Source organism: Crocodylus siamensis, chromosome 1 (genome assembly GCF_052110815.1).
Source record: "Crocodylus siamensis isolate JL-2025a chromosome 1, ASM5211081v1, whole genome shotgun sequence".
NCBI lineage: Eukaryota > Metazoa > Chordata > Crocodylia > Crocodylidae > Crocodylus > Crocodylus siamensis.
Window position 1 is genome coordinate 138,260,631 of NC_143395.1, and position 23,696 is coordinate 138,284,326.

Below are 23,696 nucleotides of genomic sequence, written 5' to 3' on the forward strand. Positions count from 1 at the left end.
AGGCAGCAGAAGCCAAAGCTAGCATAGTAAAGTGAACAGTCTTCCCCACCCACGTCCTTCCCTCAAGAATTAATACAGGACTTTGTCTGATATCAAGCAGTGATATTTTACTGCATTACTTAGATTATGACACTGACAGAGATTCAGCCCTTTGCTTCAGACATAGACAGTCTTTATTTCTCTGTTTTTCTAAGTAGTCGTTACAGGAAATGCTGAAGACAGCATGGTAGTTTTGAAAGAATGAGTTAATTTTAGTGTTCTAGCCCCCACAACTACATTTCCAGCTACATTTCTGCCACTGTGAATTAACATCACACGTGGAAGAGATGCAGTTTTGTCAGTATTGTGTCAGTATTTTCTTTCTTTGGGCTAGATACTACAAATTCTTACTCGCATGGGTTTCAGTTTCTGCATTGGGATTGTGTTTAGTTACTGATGTAAGCGCTAGTTTGCAGGGTTCATTTGTAGGATTAAATTATCTTTGGAAAGGTGAATCTGAGAAATGCAAAGAATATCTTTATATAGTTGTATATATATAGATATATATATTCTTTGCATTTCTCAGATATCTATATCTCTATATATCTATACATTCATTTAAAAAAATACCCATCCATCCTGCATTGACAATATGGAGTAAATATTCAAAGGGTTAGTTATCCTGCCTCATGTACACCCATGTTGGAGCCCAATCCTTACCTGCCTCTGCAACGGTGGGGAGGGGAGAGTGAGCTGCTGGCGGGCAGAGCAGTCCCTGAGCTGCAGGGTGCGGGGCACTGGTGTTTCCCTCTGTGGCAGCAATGGCTCCCCCGATGGCACCCACCCACAGGCACCCAGCTCGGCCAGTCCCAGGGGGCACCATAGCTGCGGAGGGAAGCACCAGGCCCCCGCACAGCTCAGGCAGGCAGGTTGGGGGGGAGATCAGGCTCGCCGCTTTTTCCCCCCTTCTGTGGAGCCTGCCTTTTATGCTGCCGGGCTGCCTGCACAGTCTGCTAGCGCAGCCCCTGAGCTGCACAGAGCCTGGTGCTTCCATCTCCACCGGTGGAGTGGCAGGTAAGGATCGGGCTCTGACACGGGTGTACACAACACATGGGTTTACTTTGCCCTAAATTGAAGTGGTGTTTTAAAAAAAAAACACCGCTTCAATTAAGGGAGAATTAAACCCCCATGTTGTCTACAAATGCCCATGGGGATTTAAAGGTTATGACTATTAACATGTAGTTGTTATCAGCCAAGGTAAAGCTACGTTAGTATTTTCTTTCCCCCTTCTCTTTCATTTGTTGAAAGATCCCTTTTGATAGTGATAGGGTTGATGGTCAGCGGAAAAGTGGAAGGGCAGGTAAAGCACAGGTAGTGTGAGAGCCTCAACAATGTGCCTCACTCCTGTTTTACAGAAAGCATCTTAAGAAATAACTGAGTTTCCATATATTCCATTGTGCCTCTACTTTGGCTGGTAACAAGAGGGCCAATCAGCATCAGTTCTGATGGTGGAGTTTGTGATGTGGACACACTGTTCACTAGGAACCTGATTAAATCTACCAACTCATTTCACATAATTACCAAACAGCTGTCCCATGGTAATGATGTTAAGTTACTCCCAGCATGGGACATATTCATGCTGATTTCCTGGAGGTGAGAGATTCCTTGTTTAATTACCAATCCCCTGAGCCATCCAGTGTCCCTAGAGAGAGAGTGCCATTTAGAAAGAAATCAGTGAAAATATTACATTTTATTTCAGTTTTGAGAATAAGAAAACCCTCAGTTTTCTTAGGCACATTTATCTGACTATTATAGTTCCTCACCATCATGAGAAAATTATTGGATAAATTAGAGCAGAAAATAATGTGGACTATCTAGAGACTGAGCAAAGCTAAATTATATACAGCAGTGACTAGAACTATCAGCATTACAATTTAATAGGACTATTCAGAGAGGTTATATATTAATAGTGACAGCTTGAAGGATAGTTTTGTTGACTAAAGGAATAGCTGAATCAATTATGATTAACAGATGCTTTTATTTAAAATAATGGGATATTATAAATTAACTATAATATGTAGATCTTATTACATTTATGTTATATAGTTAACATAAGTCTCTAGGATATATCTAATTATATTCTTGCGGTGCCAGGGTCTGAAGCATAATTCAGGTACAAGGGAATAATTTACAGGACCTTATATAACAGACATCAGTGGAGTTTTTGTTTCTTTCTATATGCAACATATTTCATCACCGCTTGTTATTGAGGAAAATGGATTATCAAGGTTATAAAAGGCAAACAAGCTTTTCTTGACAGAGCAGCTTGAATCTAGTCTTATCTTATTTTGGGAGTTCTAATGTCTGTGGGTAGTGACGAGTTCTGAAATTTATGAGAATTGTCAGAAAAGATAAGGATTCTACATGGAATTTAGCATGGTTCAGAAATGGTAACATACATTTCCCTTTGTATTTGTTTCCACAGTCATTTCCTGATCTTTCCAGCTCTTACTCCATGAACTGTTCTCCTTTGCTTTCTTTCTTACCTGTCTTCCAGTTTTCTGGACAGATCTACTGAAGGTTTTGAACCCAGAAGACTTTCCTCACAATGCTAGTGTTGCACACTGATCCAACAGCATCTAATGAACTCTAAACACTATAGATTCTTGAACTAGTAGTATAGGTGACACTCATCGCCCACCTGTAGTAAAAGACCAAAATCTGGTAATTGCAGCCAAGTGGTTGGAGACAGTATATTTCATAAGTAAATTCCCAATATTGTCTGTGTTAGTGAATTTTAAATTCCAAACCCCATTTACTTGAATTCCATTGGTTACCATGCAGCATTATTGAAAAATGGGACATTGGAGCAAAGTTCATAATGGAAAGCCTTTCTTTTGTATGCAGTCTCAATATATACTACTGGAACATTCTGCATTAGTTCTCTCCTGTGGGTTGCAAAAAATACCATTAATCTTTTCTAATTTTTATAATAGAATGCATAGCAAAGCAATTGAATTCTGCTCTGAGTCTTTATAGAAATATCACAGATCACTTTTTATTAAGGTTTGCTATCTTGTTTTAGAATGTTATGTCATGTCTATAAACCAAGACAATTTGAAGCCCCATTTAAATTGCCCGATATTTTTACATGAATGAATTATATATCATGGCTGTCTGCCTCAATCTAGGTTTGTACCAGTCAAAAACTCTGCAGTACTTTAAGGAGGAAAGTGAGTGATATTGAAACCCAACTACCAGCTCTACTTGAAGCCAAAATGCTTGCTGTGTCAGGTAAGTTTTTATGTGGAGAGAATGACTGCATTATAGAAAATGTTTGGTGATGGGGAGGTGAAATAGTCATCTGGAGTGTTCCAGCTCTCTTCACAGTAGTCCAAATGAATAAATAAGCTATCAGTAGCTTTCTTGACTTTCATAAGTTAAGTGTTTATGGCTATTTTGTTTTAGAAGGACCATAATAAACTTACACAAAAGATATTATAATTACATGTATTGGTTTTAAATTACACTTTAAAATGGAATATAATAATTGGCAGCTTCTGCTATTCAGATCATTAAACTACTAATTTTGGCAGCAACAGGGCAATTTGGCCCTTAGAGCACTCATACATATTATTTACAACAAGTAAAACAGTGAAATGTGAATACAGAGCCTGATTCATAACAGCTTTTCATGCCACTTATTTGGGATTGCTGTGCTATTTATTAAGGTGAAAAATACTAACCACAGTTCTGTTTTTGACTTAGAACTGGCTTTTTTAACTTAGCCAGTCCTTTCCATTTGTGTAAGTAGATACCTCCCCATTAAGCACCTGTTACTGAGCTCAAGAGGAGGAGGGCACGGGTTCAAGCAGAAAAGGTATTCTTTCCTTGCATCAAATTAAAGGAATAAACTAATGAGTAGCTTATGTGACAGAGTTACCTATAGCTATGCCTTAGCTATTTCGCTTCTTATATACATAAAATATATACTGCTATATATAGGTGCCTTTTAGAACTGATTAAAACAAATATTTTTAAATGATGCATTATCGTGGGAGCAAGCATGCTGCTTGCCAGATATAAGTAATGTAAGATTTAAGTACAATCATCAGGATCAAACAAAATCTAAAAGGAAATAATTATGGCCCTGACCCTTCTCAACTTCTGATGTCTCCACGAGTCCCTTGCAAGGTTGAGCCGCTTGTGTTTTGCCTGTTGTGAAGATTGGAATGTCAGTCCTGTAACAAATATTCTTCTACATAGGTTAAAGAAACAAACCTCTTATATATTATTGCAATCGGGCCAGGTTATAGGAGGCAATGCCGTGGAAGCCAGTCATCCTTGCCTGTGAGAGATTGCTGATGGTGATGAATTTGGGGATCCTGGAAATTCAGAGATCCCACTGTCCCCTTCACTCACCAGCAATGTTCCCTCTAAGGAGCAGCAGTCTGTGAGCATGCCACCTTGGTCTGTGAGCGCACCACCTCAGTCCGTGAGCGCCCCGCCTCAGTCCGGCATGGGACACTTACTGAAGTGGGCTGGGGCCAGGGGCCGGAGGCTGGGGCTGGGGCCGGGGGCCAGAGGCCAGGGGCTGGAGCTGGGGGCCAGAGGCCAGGGGCTGGAGCTGGGAGCCAGGGGCCAGGGACTGGGAACTGGGGGCCAGAGGCTGGAGCCAGGGCCCAGAGACCAGGGGCTGGAGCTGGGAGCCGGGGACCAGGGGCTGAAGCCAGGGGCTCAAGGCTGGAGCTGGGGGCCAGAGGCCAGGGACTGGAGTGGGGAGACAGGGGACAAGGGCTGGTGGCTAGATGCTGGGGCCAGGGTCTGGGAGCCGGGGGCCAGAGGCCAGGGGCTGGAGCTGGAGCCTGGTGCAGACTCCCTGGGTCCAGGTAAGTGCTCCACTCCCTTGCGTCAGGTCCGGGAAGTGGAACACTTCTCCGGAGCCGGCGGAGCCTGTACTGGCCTCCATCCCTGGCTTGCCTCACCTCGGGGAGGAGCCGCTGCCTGCCCCAGTGAGGCTCCTCTGGCTCCGGGACACTGCTCTGCTCCCCAGCCCTGACGCCATATGCCTCCTCACTCCCTGAGGCGATGCGGGGGAGCAGAGCAGTGTCTTGGAGCCGGCGGAGCCTCACTCAGGGCAGGCAGCAGCTCCTCCCTGAGGTGAGGCAAGGCAGGGATGGGGGCTGGTGCGGGGGGCTGACGTGGGCTCCACCGGCTCCGGGGAAGTGCTCCACTCCCTGACCCTGATGCGGGGGAGTGGAGCACTTCCCCGGAGCCGGCAGAGCCCACGCCAGGCTCCCGCCCCAGCCTCTTCGGGTGCATGGCCTTGAAAAGGCTGTGCACAGCCACACTTTTAGTTGCATGCAGCCACACACATGTGTACCTTAGACGGAATCTTGCTCACCAGTATGTGGGTCCACTTACAGTTGTCCCCCCTACTGCTTTGTGGTACCGAGCAGCCCTGATATGCCTTTGCCCCTCAATCCTAAGCCACATCCCCCTCACCTTGCTGGTGTCCCTCATTCCCAACCTGCAGCCCTACCTGCCCCCCACTCACTCCCTTTTGGCAGGAGCTGTCCCCCTGTAGCAGGACACAGGTCCAACTGTGGTCCTCCCCAGCTGCTGCTTTGTGGTGCTGAACAGCCCTGATATACCAATGCACTGCCCCTGCTCATGCCATTGCCCATCACTCCCAAGCCACAGCCCACCCCCCACCTGCCCTACCTTCAGGCATCTGTGGGAGCTGCTCCCACAACCCTGTCTGGCTGTACTGCTGGTCACGTATGTAGTGCCCCCTGCCTCTAATCACCCTCCCCCCACTTCCTCCAGCTGCAAGCAGCTCCTTGCTGCCAGCCTGCAAGGGGAAACCCATGGTTTCCCACTTCAAAGAGGAAAAGACAGGTTTTTCTCCCCTAAAGGGGAAAATCTGCATTTTTCCATAGGAAACAGAAAACACAGATCCCCACTGCTGACACTGAGGGGTTGCAACAAGTGCAAACAGAAATCGGGCTAACAACAAGTAACTTCCCCTCCCTGCCCAACCTAATTTCTTGCTCTGTTTAGAACAGCTTGCTTGAGGGCGTATTCAGCAGGTGTGTGAGAAATGGGCCATATTCGATTCAGTTTCGGCCCAAATCCCGGACTCAATTAGTGATTCAATTAGTTGATTCGATCTCTGTACCAGTTTGATTTGGCCAAATCTGAATCTGAAGATTAGATGCTGATTCAGAGAATCAGTGATTTGGCAATAGACACAGCTTTAAAAGTTTTTCTACATACCTCAAGGTACCAGGTGTGGCTCATGAATGCTGTGATGGTGGGGGGGATGGAGCTCCATCCGCCCTAGCATCTCAGCATTCAGGAGCTGCCTGGTACCTTGAGGTATAAAGAAAAAACATTTAAAGCTGTGTCCATGTCTGAATCATTGAATCTCTCTGAATTGATTCAGAGGGTTTTGATTCAATTCAGAGAGATTCAAGGGTCTCCTGATTCGATTTTGATTTGGAGATTCAGCTGCCAAATCGAGCCAAATCTCCGCCAAATCGAATCAGCGACTGAAGCTCCTCACAGCCCTAGTATTCACTGCTGTGCCAAGCTCATCAAGATTGGGGTATTTTTCTTGTTTGCCTTTGAAACTGTCCTTTACAAAGAGGTCATCCCAAAGACTCCTGCTAATGAAACACGTCCTAGACTCCTTGCTGAGGTAGTGCCAGAACTTTGTTGGCCAGCGATAATATTCTAGCCCAAGTGTAGGCAGGGCTCAGGGGTTGAGCTTTGTACTTGATAAAGCAAGTTAGAAAGCCTATGCCTAGGACAGTCTCCCTAAAACAGGGCAAATCTGCCAACAAAAAGAAAAAGAAGGTCCTAATATCTCTTAGAAGTGCCCTAGCAAGTAAATGCATGATGAACTTCTGCTCCAGGAATGCACCTCATGTAGTAGATGAAGGGGAAGCTTGGCGGGAGAATTGTGGCTGGGGGGGGGGGGGTTGGGTGTGCGTGTGCATGTGTCTGTGCACGCGCATGTGTGTGTGTGTAAATGTTCAGCTCTGTGTTGTGTCTGTGCCTGCAGCATGTGCCTAATATCATACCCCTCCACATAACCTGCAGGTAGGCTTCCAAGGGCTTGCCTACCTTGGGCAGCTCCAGGGCGCCGAGGCTTGGGATCCAGGCACCAAAGGGGTGAGGAGGGGTCTGGGACTTTCTAGCCGTAAAGAAAACACTCCTGGGAAGATGCTTCTGGCTCTCCTTCCCTTCCTGCCCCTGTGACTGGGGTCCAGCTCCCAGTGAAAACTTGAGCTGATTCCTCTGAATGAATCAAACCTCAGGAGTGATAACGGTGATGGGAGATGCAGGGAAGCTAATCCAATCCAATCCCCAACAAATATGTGGTTTGTCATGTATGCCTCTTGGCTAATTCCCATCCCTTTAGCCCTGTCCATAACTGTGCCCCAGAGGAAGCCGAGCTTGGAGCCTGTGTACCTGCCCATCCCTACACCTGGCGGGGCGCAGTGCACCTGGCTCCTGAAGTGGGGATGCTGCCCGGCTGCTGCTGGCCTGAGAGCACCCGTAGACTTCTCCATGCTTCTCCAGACCCCACCCACATGCCCCTGCCTTGCCCTCTGCAAGCCCTGCTGGCTCTCCCCATAGCCCCCTCTCAACTCCCCCAGTCCTGGCAGTGTCACCCACACCTGACCCACAGGGCCCCCCTCAGCCATGTTGGTGCCCTTCATTCCCAACCCAGAACCCCCTGCCGTCTCCCCCAGTCCTGCTGGAGGGGGCTGCCAGATGGCCTCTAGCCCCCTGCAAGCTTTACTTACCCCAAAGGCTTCAGGAGGAAAAGTGAGTCTGAGCCAAGCCTTGGCTGACCCAGGTATTCAAGAGCCGCCCCTTTCGCCTCTTCCTCCCTCCCTCTCTGGACAGGGCTTAGGGTTTCCTGGCCTTTTTCAAGAAGCACTTGCAGGCTGGAACTCTGCCAGCCAGCACAGAGCTCTTTGCAAAAGAAATGCCTGCAGTTTCCTGCTTCAAAATCCATGTTTTTCCCCTATGAAAACGGAAAATCTGCATTTTTCACCTTTAAATGGGAAAATTTTGCATTTTTTCCACAGGAAACAGAAAGCTCAGATCTGTAATAATGATGACAGCAGGAAGTTTAATGCTACTGTTCTTATAAACTTTGTTTCTAGTGCTGTCATTGTGGTTATTCCATGCAGGTTATTTGTTTTATTTTTAAAGGAGTAACTGCCCTATTTCTGAGCAAATTGATTGCCATTTTTAACTCTTTGAGTTTAGGGAATTTCAAAATTGCTGGAAAGTGGTGCCTCCCCTTCCAGAATGTCCATTTTATTTCTAGATTTAAGCTGATAGAGGTTAAGAGTTATCCAATCTGCTGACAAAACAGAAGCAAGCAGTCCTTACCAAGGCATAACTTCCATTTACACGAGTAAGATTTTTCCCTGAGTGAGGATTGCTTCCAGCCTCATAGTCTTTAAGTTTATATTGTTTTCCTTTCTACGGTTATTTTTGCATGTGTGTGTTATGTATGGTTTGTGTATTTTAAATATTCTTTTTCAAAGGTGGATTTTTGCAAATGTCCTCTTCTGAGACATCTGACTGGCAGAGCACAAGGTCTCTGAGTTTTCTCTTTGACAGTTGTGCTGCAGAGAAAAGAAGAAAAAGTAGATGTTGTATATGAAAAAGTTGTGCTGCATGTTTACATTGTTGCTTACCTTTCAGTCCTCTTGGGTATGAGGTACAAACCTCATATCCCACAAAATTGGTCAGGAGCTTGGTGGCACTGTAGAGCCTCATTTCCCACTGAAATCAATGGGAGACACTGAGGGCAATCATCATTGCAACTTTGCAAGATCATGGTTTATGTGCTTTATTGATACAGTTTACTTGTGATTTTACCAAGGAGTAAAGGGTATAGAAGTGAAACAGAGTAAGACAGTTTACCACGTAGGCTTAAAATAGGTTTGAAGAATGGCAGCTTCAGATAGAAATACATAAATAGTGACATAATCGAAATCAGAATATGGGTGGTGGGAAATGGGAAACTGCAATAAAGTCATAGAGATAGGAGGGGTAATGGAACAACCTGATGAAACACTTGAGTTGCCTATACCCAAATAGACTAACTAAATCAGAGATGCATAAGCTTTCATAAGTAGCACCTTGCACTCATCATTAATTACACCAATCCCTCCTGGAAAATGACAGTCATCTCAAGGTCGCCATGGACTCTTGTTTTACAGACAGCCCTATAATCTTAAATGGCATCTCCCCACACCGCCTAGCTCCCATAGGCACCACACCTTGCAGTGGACTCAGAAGCCAGCTGTGCCTCCTTAGTGATACAGACCACATAATCACTGGACCAAATAATACAGGTTATAACACTTGACCTTCATTCACTTTCACCTCTACCAATATCAGTACCTGCTTAGAGTGCTTCTCCACTGTCTATACTGGACTGTTGGACTGCATTACTGGTATAGAAGGATACACGGGACAGGGAAGCTTGTTAAGGAAGAACAGGAGGGGAAAGAAGAAAGGAGGTGTTGCATTGTTTATCAAGAATGTGTAGATCTCTGAGATACAGCAGGGGGGAGAGCAGACTTATTGAATTTTCTGAGTGAAGGTAAAGAGGGAATAGAACAAAAGAAAAGAGGCAGTGCTGTGGTAGAGGTCTAGTATCAACCACTCAGTGAGAACAAGGAATGGATGAGGGTGTCTCTGAGCAGCTAGCAGTAACATCAAAAGCACCTGGTGGTAAAGAGAGAATATAGTTATTCCTATGCCTGTCAGAAAAGGAATAGGGCAGGGCACAGATAGTTAACATTAAGTGCTTTGAATGTGCCAGAAACAAGGTTTTATTTTAGAAGATGAAAAAAAATGATTAGGGCGTCAGTCCTTTAGATGTGATTTTGAAGGAACTGCTTGAAATCTAAAAGTGGAAGGTAAATCAAGTGCAAGTGATCATGAAATGGCAGAGTTCAATGTCCTAAGAAAGGGAAGAAATCAGAAAAAGGAGTTCAGTAAAGTAAGCTTAAATTCAGAGAACCAGTAGGAAGAGCCTGTATGGAAGGCAATTTAAAGGTAGGGGCACACAGATAAGGTACTTTGAGGTAAGAGGGTATAAATCTACTGTGGCAGATCACCATCTACACAGAAGCTGCCTGTGTTTATCCTGCAGTAAATACAAAGTTACTTTCCCTATATCTCCCCCTCCCGTCATACCTCATAATATTCACGCTTGTTTACTCACCCTTTAATGGATAAAGGACTCTTACACGTCTTTAAGGGAAAGAGTAGAGAATGTAGAGGGAGTGTAGGCTGGCCAGCATGATTGTAATGATTAAGGAAATGTGGATGGGTGCTTGGGTGCAAGCATTGTAATGGGATTTTCAGGTTGTAAAAGTTATAAGTATGCCAGGGCCTGTCAAGTGAACCATACTGGTAATGAGACAGGCCTGTGAAAGTAGAAGTCTGCCTGTCTGTCTGTCTGTCTATCTATGTAGAAATATTTTTTTGCAAAAAAAAAATAAAGTAAGAGGTAGTTACTGAAAGAAACGATATTAAGTGCAAAACAACAAATTAACCCGATTCTGGAGAAAAATAGTGAACTTAGTAAGAGACCAGTATTGCTTCATAAGAAATCTTTAAGAGCCCCAAAATCCAGTAGGAATCATACTTAACTTCCCTTTTTTTCACTTGCTGTAAGAATAAGCATCAGGAATAGCACAAGCACATAGGGATAAAATCAGAAAGCCTAAGAGACAAAATAAGGGTGAAGTTTACTGTTACACCTGGGACATACTAACTCTGTGGAATAAGTAGTATTAAAAATAGAACATGTTGTGAGAAGTTGCACATTAAGGCTTAAACTGTTTCTTCTTACCTGTACAGCTCTGACTTGCCTTTAGAGGGCTGGTGAGCAGGGCATCGGAAGGAGCCAGGATACCTGAACTCCATTCCCACTATGGGTAGGTGGGAGGGCTAAGACTAGTGTATCTGGGGATGCAGGAGGTCTGCAAATTGCTCATTTGTTCTCCATGAAGCAGATTAAAGTTACCCTAAAATGAGCTAGATAGCATGGCCCAGAGTTAACCTTCACTTGAAGTGGCATAACACTGGGAAGGTCAGAGAGCACTTAGCATGATTTAACAAGCTTTAATGTATGGATGCACACATTTTAAGTGCCCTTAGTCTGATCTAAGCGTAATGTGCAACTCCACTCAAAGTTGCAACTAACAAGGGTATAAAAGGCAACAGGATATAAACACATCAGAAGTCTGGGGGAAAGCAAAGGAAAGAATAGACTCGTTTCTTAACTAGGAAGGTAAACAGTGGATTATATTGAGAAGGCTAAAGTATTTGATGCCTTCTTTGCTTTAGTCTGTACAAAAAAAAATATTTCTAATCAGATATTTAACATAATTCGCTTTAGCAATATAATAGGAATGCGTGCCAGACAATGGAAAGAACAGTTTAAGGAATATTTCATGTACATTAGATATACTCTAGTCAGCAGTACCAGTTTAATTATGCTGAGGGTACTTTAGGAAATGGCTGAACCAATCTATGAAATATTCATGGTTTCTTAAGAAATCATGGACAATAGGGAGGCGAAAGGGGTGGAGACTAGAGAAAGTCAAACATACTTTCTAACTTAAAAAAATTTAAAAAGGACAACCTAGCAAATCTCGAATGAATCAGCCTATCTTTGATGCCTGGAAATGTGCTGGAGTAAATAAATAAAATACCCCAAATAAACCACAAAACACATAAGCACCTACAGGAGAATCAAATTATTTAAACAACCCCTCCAACATGAATTTATGAAGCGCAGATCATATGAAAATAATGTAATTGCTTTCTTTGAGCAGATAACTGACCTAGTGGATAAAGGAGAAACATTAAATGTGTTATAGTTTGATGTTAGTGGCTAGGGACAGAGATTCAAAAAACCTGAGCCTGAATTGATTCCCCTCTGCGAGTCCGGAGCTGCAGATATGGTGTGGAGCCCTGGGGATAGAAGCAGCCGGGCAGGCTGTGCAGGGCTGCACTCCTCACCCCAAATGCAGTGCTGGGACTAGAGATTCTTATCTCATTTCCTGGATTAGCCTTTTTTCATCCCTGTGTTCATTTCTTGTTTGCTTCCCTCAGGACTGGTCATCAGCACATATTCAATTAGTCTAGAACAGGAGCGGACAATTATTTTGGGCAGAGGGCCGCTTACTGAGTTTCGGCAAGCCATCGAGGGCTGCGTGATAGGCAGCTCAAGGCAGATTAATTAATTTTCTAAACTTTTTAGGGGCCCCGTGGGCCGGATAGAATGGCCTGGTGGGCTGCATCTGTGTCGCTTTGGTGGTGCTTACAGTAAATTTAAGCATGTGAAAGAAGACTTAGCATGTCTTTCTCATTCCACTTCCCTTTCCACATCTAATGCAACATAGGAAACCCCTGACCACCGTTCCTAGCTCACTGTCTCCTCGTCACATTTATTCATTTACATTTTAAAAGTTGTTAACATGTGAAAATAGTTGCTCCTTGCTATTTGGTGCCTTCTGCTGCTGCATGCACAGATCATGAGCAGCAGTTTATTGGGCGGTTGTAAATTTCCTTCCTTACATGACCCAAGTTGTTGCTCTACACCGGGCTACATTCCCCACTATAAATCTGCCTAACTGGCCTGCCCCTTTGCTTTGGACAACATACAGAGGAGTAATGTCCTTATCTGTCTTTCGTGTGTTTCCTGGCTTTTAGAGTTTATATTTAGGTTATCTGCAGAAGACTCCCTAAGTCCTGACTCGTTAAAGGTGGGGGGTCCCAACCCATACACAGGGGACAAGGGGAAAGTCTCAGACTGTCTCTGAGATGTACAGATCCCAGCATGCCTGGGGGCATAGGGAAAGGCTAACATACAAGAGCAGCAGGGGTCCCCAGGAATCTTGAGCAGTTTATGTCTGTCTATAGATTTTAATGTTCTGTTGAATACCTGGTTCTATATTCTTCCTCAAAGGGGTAGTGGGGGCCATATGCAAAATGGGACAAATGTCAAGAGAGCTGCAGGAACTAACTGACCTCCAAAGAAAGGCTGAATTCATAAGCTAGTTATCTATGTGAACTACAGGTGTGTGTGTCATTAATTTTTTTGCCTTCTCTATTGTAACCTCATCCTTGTACAAGTTAATTAGGCTAGATGGAGAAATGAGGCTGAGAAGATTTATAGCTCCTTTTGAAAGAATGTTGTGATTTTTTTTTGTAACACTGACTGTACAGATTAGAAATCTTATGTTATAATTCTTCTAATAGCACCAGCTACCTCAGCTATATAAACTGGCAAATGGGATCTGACTGGGATATTGATTATAATATTACTTCCAACACTTATTTTAAAGTAAGAGCATCCATCATTTATAACTTGTGTCCACATAAGATACAACCAAACAGCCTGCTGTATGTATGTAACTACTGTCTTTTCACGGAACATATTGTGCTGGCACTGTTGCCTCTTTTATAATAAAATCTGGATGTCAGAAACTAGGGAATGAGGTTACCTCAGACAACTGCTAAAAATCCTGCAGCAAATTTACTGTTGGTGCTAAACACTACTTTTTCTTTGTGATGACTGAAGATAGGTATGACAGAACAAGAAGACTGAAAGATTGACAATACGTTGTGATGTATAATTAACCATGTGCCTGTGTATTTTTGGTAACGTGAACTCTTTGATTTCTTGTAATTATGCTGTATTTTGCTTAATTTTATGCAAATTGGGTATGGTCCTGAGGTTCCTGGCAAGCTGACAACATGGCCTTCTGTCAGGCAGTTTGCTCAATCTTTCTTTACATGATTCATAGGTTGTGTTGCTGTTCATTCCATCAGAAGACACTTGTATTCCTCTTTTGTAACTTTTTTTACTGACACAAAATGCTGTTAAGCAAGGGGAAGAAAACTCAGCTAGTTAATCGGTGATAAACATCAGTATCTCAGTGTGACTTTCATTTTTATTACTCAACCTCAATAGTTTCCTGACCCTTCGAGGACATGGGTATTGCCAGACTAGCATCACCAGTCCATCATGCTTGGAGCCTGTTTCTAGAAATTAGCAACACCTGATGTTTCAGAGGAAGAGGACCACTGCACTCACCCTCTGCTTATCTAAACCTCATAATTCCCCATATCAGTGGGGCAGTGTTGCACTGTGGGGGATGAAGCAGCTTATGTCCCACATAATGAGATGTAATTACCATAATCTTAGCCTATATAATTACTAGTGGTATAATTTCTCATAAATGCACCCATTCCTATACTAGAACTGTATTGTCATGTCCAAACTGGACTGGTCCTTGTTACTGGATCTTAGGTCCCTGACTTACGTTCATTTAACAATGGATGGGATCTGTTCCCGATCTCAACAACTGGGGCCAAGAATCTGGGAGAAGTTCCCCAATCCCAGTGTCCCCATGCACTGGGGATGTCCAGAAACCATTTGTGCAGCCAGGTTGCACATGCGGTTTTTAAAGGTCTCCGCGCATGGGGACCTTGGGGTATGGGAACCTTTCCTTATCTCAAGATCTCCCTGGCTGGGATGTCACGTGTTTTGCTCTGCAGCTCCCTGGGATAAGGGCATGTAGACTATTATTCCTTCATTATTCATTTCTTCTCAAGACCCATCAGTACTGCTGCTATCTTGGTCACAGCAATGAATTTCCCTTCCTTTTCATTGTGCTGAGCTTATTGAGACTTTTCTTTACATGGTCACAGACCCCCTAGTTCCTTTGCCAGTCTAGGCTATAACTAAACCCTATGTTCTTGTTCGTGACTGGAGGGAGAATGTTCAAACTTGTTTTTCAGTGGCATTGATGGATGATGAATAACCTGAGGTAAAATGGTAGCTAGCTCTTTAGTTCTTAACGCAACGGGTGTTAGTTTTTGAATACTTTGATTGTGGAGTGGAAAGGAGAATAGGTGCCTGTGCTCAGTAGTATTGCTGTTTCTCCCCCCAGTTTGTATTCAACGTGCATATTTTTACATCATCCAATAATTGTTTTGTGGCTACATGTTGAATGACATTGGACATAGCTGCATAAGAGAAAGTAGCATATTTCTATCACTTTAATATAAATGATCCTGCTCATACTAGTTTGTGACTTATGACGTATTAGAAAAATTGACAATCAGAAATAGTGGTCTGTTTCCTCATATGATCTTTTGCTTGGGAGAGGCTTGTAATGGAAAAGGGAGTGAGAGTGGAGTCTGCAGAATTGAGAACATCAGCTTTTCCCTCCACCTAGTGTACAGAATAAGTGCATTTTAGTACCTTTCTTTTCTCCCTGAAAGGTTTTGGCTGCTACCTGTCCAAGAGCTAGAAACTCTTAAATAGCAGAGATTTGGTACTGGAAGGAGAGTTTAGGGTAGCGTATGCTTTGGGTTTACTTGGGACATTTGTATACTGACTCTGTGGGAGCTTGGAAGGAAATTCCTATGGGGATTTTCTACATGGGTGTTTTTGCTTTTCTTGGCGTAGAATATCTGTAGTTACTACTTGATTCAGTTCTTTTGTCATGACTTTATTAGCATAGTATGGGACAGCACAACATGTTACTAACACAAATTGATCAGCTGACTGATGTATTATACAGCCTAATTGGTTGTACAAAGTAGAAACTCTCAGGGTTTTTGTGTTAAATCTGTGTTCCATAAAATGTTGGCCCAGGGTTATCTGACTACACATGGCATTGTTCAGGAATGATGCAAAGCCAGAAAACCTGACAGAGGTCTGCTTCTGTCCAGTGCTTGAGTTCCAATCAGTCAGCTTTCTCAATCCGGAGTCTCTTAAATGTACAGTTCACCACAACTTCCTTTCTCAGCTTAGCAATAGCTGACAGTTGATATTAACATACTGTAAAACTGCAATACTTACAACCAATCCATTAACTAACAACATGTTCGGTTAGTCTTTGAGTTGTTGCTTGGACCCTATAGGTTTCTTGATGGCCCTCAGCACTGCCATTGTTGGGTGGTTAGAAGTCCATTTGTTCTGGTTATGCCATGGCTGGGGCTCAGTCAGCCAAGTTTGTTGCCTGTCTGAAACTTTCTTGCTCAAAACAGTGAAACTCCCTCCTTTCTCGGATTTGGAGAAAGTGTTGCTTATTTCTCTTTAACATGCGTTTGTTTGGGGTGGCACCCTCATATGGCCACAGGCTGCAGCTTGTGACTCAGTGGCTCTTTGCAGCCATTATTTCCCATTGTAGACATACATAGCAGCTTTTTTTGTGGAAGTGGCCATTCTTAGACCCCAAAATCATGCATTTTTTTCTGTTTTGCCTTATATCTGTTTCTTTCTAGATCTGCAAGTGCCTGAGTTCTATTCTTAGTTTTCTGAACAGAATGTCAGCAAATGACATCCCATGCTGCATTGATATTTTGTATGTTAACACTGCTAAATATGGTTCAGTCTGACTCCGCCGCCTTTTTATTTTTTTGATGCTGATTTCTACCAACCCATTAGTTTGAGGGGGAATAATGGTTTCATGTCCAAATCTGTACTTCTTTGTCAACTACATACAGTAAATTCATGCCAATTGAGCTGTGGCCCAATGTTAGACTTTACTATCTCCAGTATACTATGTTTAGGGGGAAAATTGATATGCATTATAATCTTTTAAACAGTTGTATCTCCTTTTTAAATAGTTGTAAAGCTATTTTAGGGCAGTGAGAATAATAGTTTAGGACTAGTTTTGTAGTTAAAAGCAGGTTAAACCTAGTGCAATTGAGGATTGGCATGATACCCCATTCAATTAACAGCAGAAAGGCTTTAATAACAATACCACAAGCAAGCTATGAAACTAAATGACAGAAATTCATTCCTATTCAATATTTAATAAATTAGCTATCACCAAAGTTCAAATATATGTTTAGCTGCAAGAGTGTTTTCTCACCAGTGCAGGCCAGGATTCCTTACAGCTTTCACTGAGTACTATCCTTTGCCATGAGGAACTGGGTGCGATGTTGTGATGATTTCTCTGTTTCTCACACAATTCTGTTTTGCTTTTATACTGTTTAATTGTATAGCTTCAAAGCATTCCTCCTTGATAGTTGGTCAGTTAAAGTCTCAACAAAATTGCCAACTGCCGGGATCTTGTTTTAGATTGTCCAGCTGTGAAACTTGTTTTTACAAGTTTCTGATCGGTCCAGAGGTTACAAGTCAATCAAATGTGATGGACCTTGATTAACTGAATGAGATACCTTGGGGCATTGGTCACAGGACACTATCTATGGGTAGCTGTTAGGGCTGTGAGAAGCTTTGGTTACTGATTCCCTGAATCCATATTGAATCAGGAGACCCTTTAATCTCTTTGAATCGAATTGGAACCCTCCGAATCGATTCGGAGAGATTCAACGATTCAGACATAGCTTTAATTGTTTTTTCTACATACCTCAAGGTACCAGGCAACTTGTGAATGCTGAGATGCTGGGGCCCACAGCAGCAGGGGGAGTGGGGGGGTCCCCAGCGTGTTTGGCAGGAGACCCAGAAGTGAACCAGAAGTACTTCCAGTCCACTTCTGGGTTTGATGCTGAGTATGTGGCCCCTCCCTCCCCATTGCGTGCTCTTGTGGGACGCTCCATCTGCCTCACCATCTCAGGGTTCATGAGCCATGCCTGGTACCTTGAGGTATGTAGAAAAAACGTTTAAAGCTATATCTATGGCCAAATCCCTAATTCTCTGAATCAGCATCGAATCTTCAGTTTTGGATTCGGCCGAATTGAATCGGGGACAGTGATCCAAATCAATGAATGGAATCACGGTCCCCGCTTAGGGCCAAATCTGAATCCAAATCAAATACAGTCTGTTTCGCACACCCCTAGTAGCTGTCTTAGCAATGGGGCAGAATCTATATTTACAATAGTCTGCATGATGGAGACATGTACAGAACCGCAGACAGACATTTGAATACCTGCTTTGAGAAATATTCCTTAATTGGGGGGATGTGTTAACCAGGAGATATTTACAGCTTGTTTATGTTCATCATTGTCTTGTATTTGGTGCATTTTAGTCTTTACATCTTACGGGTTCTGCTTTGAAATGTATATTTAGTCCTTTGTTTTCTTTAGTTATACTAGTTCAGTTGAAATGTATATGTAGTTTCCTGCTTTCTCTAGTTATTCCTGCCCAGGCAGTCTGGGCCCCTCTCGCTCTTTTAGCTTTGTTATACACATTTGATGAGTGTGTCAAGTCTCTGTTAACAATTTTACCAGTACTTCATTGTTTGAGTCTAGTATAAAATACCTCTGGCACTTTCTTAATTTTTTTCAGTTCTTACATGATCTTTACATACTCTATTGTCCATGCTTTTCTATAGCATGTTAGGAATTGCTTTTCTGCTAGCTTAAAACAAATTCCAAATAGCAGTGAGAACTTTCCCTTAAATTGTTAGTTCCTGCTGAGAGTATAGTATCATGGCCAACCACCCTGTGCTAATAGTTTTAATTACTTCTTCAAGGTATTTATCAGCAAGAGCTCTTGCATCTCAGTTCATGTTTCATGTGAGACTGGACAATTTTAAAATCAGGCTAACATATACATAATTTAGCTTTCTACTTTGCTCCACTGAACGCAGAAATGCTCTGGAGAGTGTCTGCAACCAGCAAGCCTTTTCCAGATTTGTGTGTGTGTGAATAGGAGTTCAGACAGTCCCCAAGATCTGAGGTCCTGAGTATAATATTTAATAAATATGCAGAAGGCTTCCACCTGTATAAGCACTGAGAATAGTATTGCTCAGAATAAGATTGCTTAGTCTTAACACAGTCATCCTACATTAGCAGTGTATCATCTCATAGGCAGTGAATACCAGTACTAATAGCTCTTTTTACACTAGCCACTTGGGATCCTTGACAATTAATCATCTTGTTCTGGGTTACTGGTATAATTAATACCAATTTCAGATATGAGTGTTCTTTGCAAACTCTCAAGGTAATATTCTGCCAGAGCCTAAAGGTTTCTCTCAGAAACCCCCTTTTTGTGTCTTTTAGCCAAATAAACTTTTATACTGTACCAGCTTAAGTGTCTTGGGTACACTATTGCTCTGGCTTTGCCCCAAGCAAAACCAAAAAGCTCCATTGTGCATTTTAGCAATTGGATACTCATGCTCTGTTTTCCTAAATAGGACAGTGTGAGGGTATAGTAGGACTTCCTGATGTAATGCAGCTTAAGTTCCAGCAGCTCACTCTGGTCACTACTGCTTTAATTCATAGAAATACCAGAGCTGAGAGTGGTTGTACAGGGAGTACAAACTTGGGAAGAGGAGATCCCTGAGACAGGGATCTCAGAATTAGGGACAGTCAAGCTCAGGGCGGGTTATGGAAGACATTTTATGAACTACCAGAAAGGTGAAACTCTGGAAAGGGGCAGAGCTTGGACACATAAGGCACATCCACACATGCAACCATGTGCACTTGCAGCAGCTCAAGTAGAAGCAGCTTTTTGCCTCTGTGCCCATGTCTGGACATGCACTTTGGTGTGGGGCAAAATAATCCTGCCTGGCTTCTCCTGGATCTGCTGCCAGGGGGAACTAGAGCCCGGGACCAGCACCTCTGCTGTTCCCAGCAATATAAAAAGCTGCCCTGTCCTGGCCCCATCAGTACAAAAATCTGTCCTATCAAATAGCTCAGGGCTACTCACTTTCAGGATCTTTTGGGGCCCAGCCAATTAGTACCTGGGAACACTACCCCTTGTGCCAGCTGGACTGCTGAAGCAGCCCTGAGAGTTCCCTGTACCCTTTAACCACTGCAGTAGTCTGGCAGTGGGGGCTGGTGCCTGGCTGTGACCTGTTGTGCACCTGCCAGACCTGGATAGGGACTGCACAGCCAGTAGAGGCATCTGCCCCTCTGGGCCAGCTGCTATTGGGCTGTGGCTGCAGGGTTGGCCTTTGTGTGGCACTACTGCCATGTGTGTCCCCTGCCCAGCCATCTGGGCAGTTATCGCCCAGAAGACGTTCCCAGTGTGGTGGCCTGCTTTTTACTGTCAAAGCCCAATTGGCCAGGAGGTCAGCCATAGCCAGCTGGGTCCAAGGTGCCAGTTCTGAGCAGGCTCCTCTGCCTGGGTCCTGCCACTGGCTGCCCTAGCAGGAATTCTAGTGTTCCCTATTGGAAAACTGAAAAATCCCTGATAAAAAAATCCCAAAGTCACTTTGTAAAATACCCCAAAATCCATGTTCCTCCCCAATTAAAACAAAAGACCACTATAGAGAGACAGCAATCAGTTGGGAAATGTTTTAGTGATCTATCTACAGTGTTAAAGCAATTTGGAAGCCTACTAGTGTCTCTGTCATAATAATAAAGCGAACTCTAAATACAAGTTTCATGAATATATGTTTTGCTGCCCCCCATAGGGGCTACACCCCCCCCCACACGGGCCAAATGGCATCTGCAGGGGCTACCCTACTCCTCAGGGCCCACATGCCTCACCCCTGCTTGCTCCCCCAGCCCCTTGAATTGCTGCCCCGCCTAGCCCCATCCCCTGCTGGCTCCTGCAGCACCCCCCATGGCTGCCCCCCCATTCCCCCAGCCCCCCCAGTGGCTGCCCCGCCTGGCCCCATCCCCCACTTGCACCTCCAGCCCCAGATAGCTGCCCCTACCACAGCCTCCAGCCCTTAAAAAAAAAAACGAAAAAAAAAACAGCCTCTACTCACCCCAGCAGCAGGGGCTGTGGAGGCTCTGGGGCCTCCTGGCAGAGCCCTCTCACAGAGCTTGGGACAGCAGGGGGCAGCAGGGCCCAAGATGGGGCTGTGGTGGCTGTCACCCCACCCCGCACTGTACAGGGGGGCCACAGTGACCCCTGATGGCAGCTGGAACTGCTGGTAAGTGCCAGTGGTTTTTTGGGGCTGGTATTTTCTGGGATGCTGGGGGGCAGGGACTGGGGGGGGCTGGTAGGGGTGGGACTGGATGGGGTGGGGAGGGGGTGCTCACGGGGATAGGGGGAAGGGGCCAGGTGAAGCAGGGATCAGGAAGCTTGAGGGGCAGGAGGGGGATGGGACTGAGCAGGGCAGGGATTGGTGGGGGCTGGGGGAGTGGGCGGGGCCACCAGGCGCCCCCCCCCCCCCCCATGCTCCCCTCCTCCCTCCATTGGCCCCCTGTCCCCTTACTTACCGGCACTGGGTCCAGCTCCCTGCTGCTGGCACTCTGCCTACCCTTCACCCGAGTCAGTGACAGCTTCTCATCCCAGCCTCGCCACCTCCCTCTGGCCAGTTGTGATCTGCAGCTGGCCACGGAGGTGGAAGGCTGGGGTGTGCCACAGGGAAAGGGGTCCAGGCCTGTGGTTCAACACTGCCTGGTCAGGGGGCCTGTGGGGACACAGAGCCCAAACCCTTTTCCCTCACAGTCCCCCTGGCAAGGCAGCAATGAGCTGCAGGGCCAACTGCTGCTGACAGTCATCAGCTGGTGGGGGGGAAATAGGGCTCTGCAGCCTCCTGGGTGGTGTGTGGGAGTGTCCGCAGCAGCCAGTGGGAGCAGGCTCTGAGTTCCTCCACTGAACAGTGAATATCTGCTCACGCTCAGACTTATAACATTTTAAGTAAAGCATGATAGTGCTTTTCTGCCAGTGGCTTTTTGAATGTTTCTACTTAGCCTAGATTTCCATGAATCTGGGAATATTTTTGTCAGGTTTATGTAGCTGTTAGTTCCACCCATCTGGGGTAACATTGTACAGTTAGGTATTTATATATAATGTACATTATTATATGGTATATCATATGCACTACTGAAATAACAGTTATTGCTGGGTTGAAACTTGGCGGTAATTTAATGGATCACATTTACTCCACAGTAGTTTAGAACAAAATAAAAATGCCACATTAATGGGAACAGCAGAAGAGTTCTGCTTAACCTACACCCCTGTAACATGGAAGATATCAAATTCAGCCGTTTGAAACAGCACGGCTACAACCTACACCCATGTAAGCATGTAGTGCTTTCTAAACTGGAGTTTGAGCAAAGGAGGGGAATGAAACGAGTTACTCTTGTAAGACCTGCCATAGGTTTCTGAATAACTGGAAGTGGTCAAAACCTTGGTTTTCTGCTCAACCTGAGTTATTCATTCATTCATTTTATTGTTCCACTACTGATTTTGATTTTCTGAATCATTGACATTGCTTCCTTTGAAATTTTTGGTTTTCATGGGAGATGTTAGTTTCTGTTATTTGAGGACAGGTAATCCTGCTTACTGAGTGTGATCCAACAAAAATGTTCATCTTGGCAATGTGGCAATAAAAATTAGCTCTGTTTGAACAAGAAAACAATAAAGTATACTCCTTTAGGTAAAATTATTATTTAGTTATCAAATTGATACTTTTTATGAAAATAAAATATTTTGACGAATATATAAAGAACATTTATATAGAATGAAATATTTTGACGAATATATAAAGAACATTTCTATAGCAATTCAGAGTGAATTTCAATCTGTCAAAAAGCAAAAGGATATCTTTTAATGTTAGCAGTAGCAGCTAGGTATATTTTTGTGTGTGTGTAACATATATATATTTATAATATCTCAACCTCCTTGTGGCATTTAGAAAGTGCCTATTTTAGTTACTCTGATTGAGGTCAGGAGTTCATTGATGACACCTTCAGGAGGTGGTGTACTGCTCTATATATGCTTTTCTGAATTTTCATCATGGACATATTTCTGCTATCAGGGAAAGCTGCATCAGGTAGATTTGCCTTATGGGCATATATCTAATGCCATTTCATCATTGCCTGGGTTTTGATATTAATCTTCCCTCTGGGAATTCAGAATCATTCAACAGATATGAAAGTTTTATACACAGTGTCATACATTTTCCCTTGCTTTTTTCCAGAAATATGAAGAAAAACTCTAGATTGGAATTAAGAATCTTTCCTTTTTCATGTTTTATTAAGACTCCTGTGCACTGGTGCTTGTATTCATAATGACATCCATTTGGAGTAGAAACTGTTGTTTTGTTGTCAACTTACTGACTTGGAGATAGCCAGATTATCTGCCGTTCATTAAACTTTGGGCATTTATACAAGTCCTCTTCTCTTTCCTCTGTTTTTAGACTAGGACTACAACATTTGCATAGTAAATTAATGGAGAAAAGCATGGTAACAGCTATACACCATGCTCTTTAAGATTTAGAATTACTTAGTTGAAGATATTTGTTATAGGTTGAAGTTTGGCATGTGGAATCCTAATGGAGCAAGAGAAAGGCAGACTTTTTTAAAAGCAAGAAAAGATTAAAGTTGCCTTCTTTAATTTACAGTAAAGGACAAGATATTGGATGGAGAGTCCTTTCCCCTTTTATGGTTAAATTAAAATATGCACTACATCTTTATGTTTGAAGATGACATTTTGCCAACTTTAGTTCATTGTTGGTTGATGCTGTGGCATATTTCTTAAAGTAGAAAAATATTTGTTTAAAAAAATAATCATCTCTTGTACACAGGGAGCAGTTTATTGTACTTTAAGAAAAGGTTTACGAGTATATTTTATCATGTGGATGATGTTTGTACTGTAGATAAAGCTACTATGGTTTCAGGTTCCTGTAATCTATTCATTCTTATTTTTCAAGTGGTAGATTTTCTTTACAGTATTTAGAGGTAGAAGTAAGTCTGTAATTCCTGAATGCCTTTCCCTGTTAAGACATAATCCCTAAATGTTTTAAGAGGCAGCAAGACATTTATAAATGTTG

At 43.5% G+C, this 23,696-nt stretch overlaps 1 protein-coding gene across 4 annotated transcripts in view; it reads left to right on the forward strand.

Annotated features, from left to right (window-relative positions):
• Window positions 1–23,696, forward strand: part of DISC1 (DISC1 scaffold protein) — a 392,283-nt gene that overhangs the window by 159,897 nt on the left and 208,690 nt on the right. For all 4 annotated transcript variants that reach the window (XM_090044055.1, XM_090044071.1, XM_090044079.1 and 1 more), the window contains exon 8: window positions 3,171–3,273. In XM_090044055.1, coding sequence (XP_089900181.1) covers window positions 3,171–3,273 — 103 coding nt within the window. The remainder of the gene's footprint in view (window positions 1–3,170; window positions 3,274–23,696) is intronic.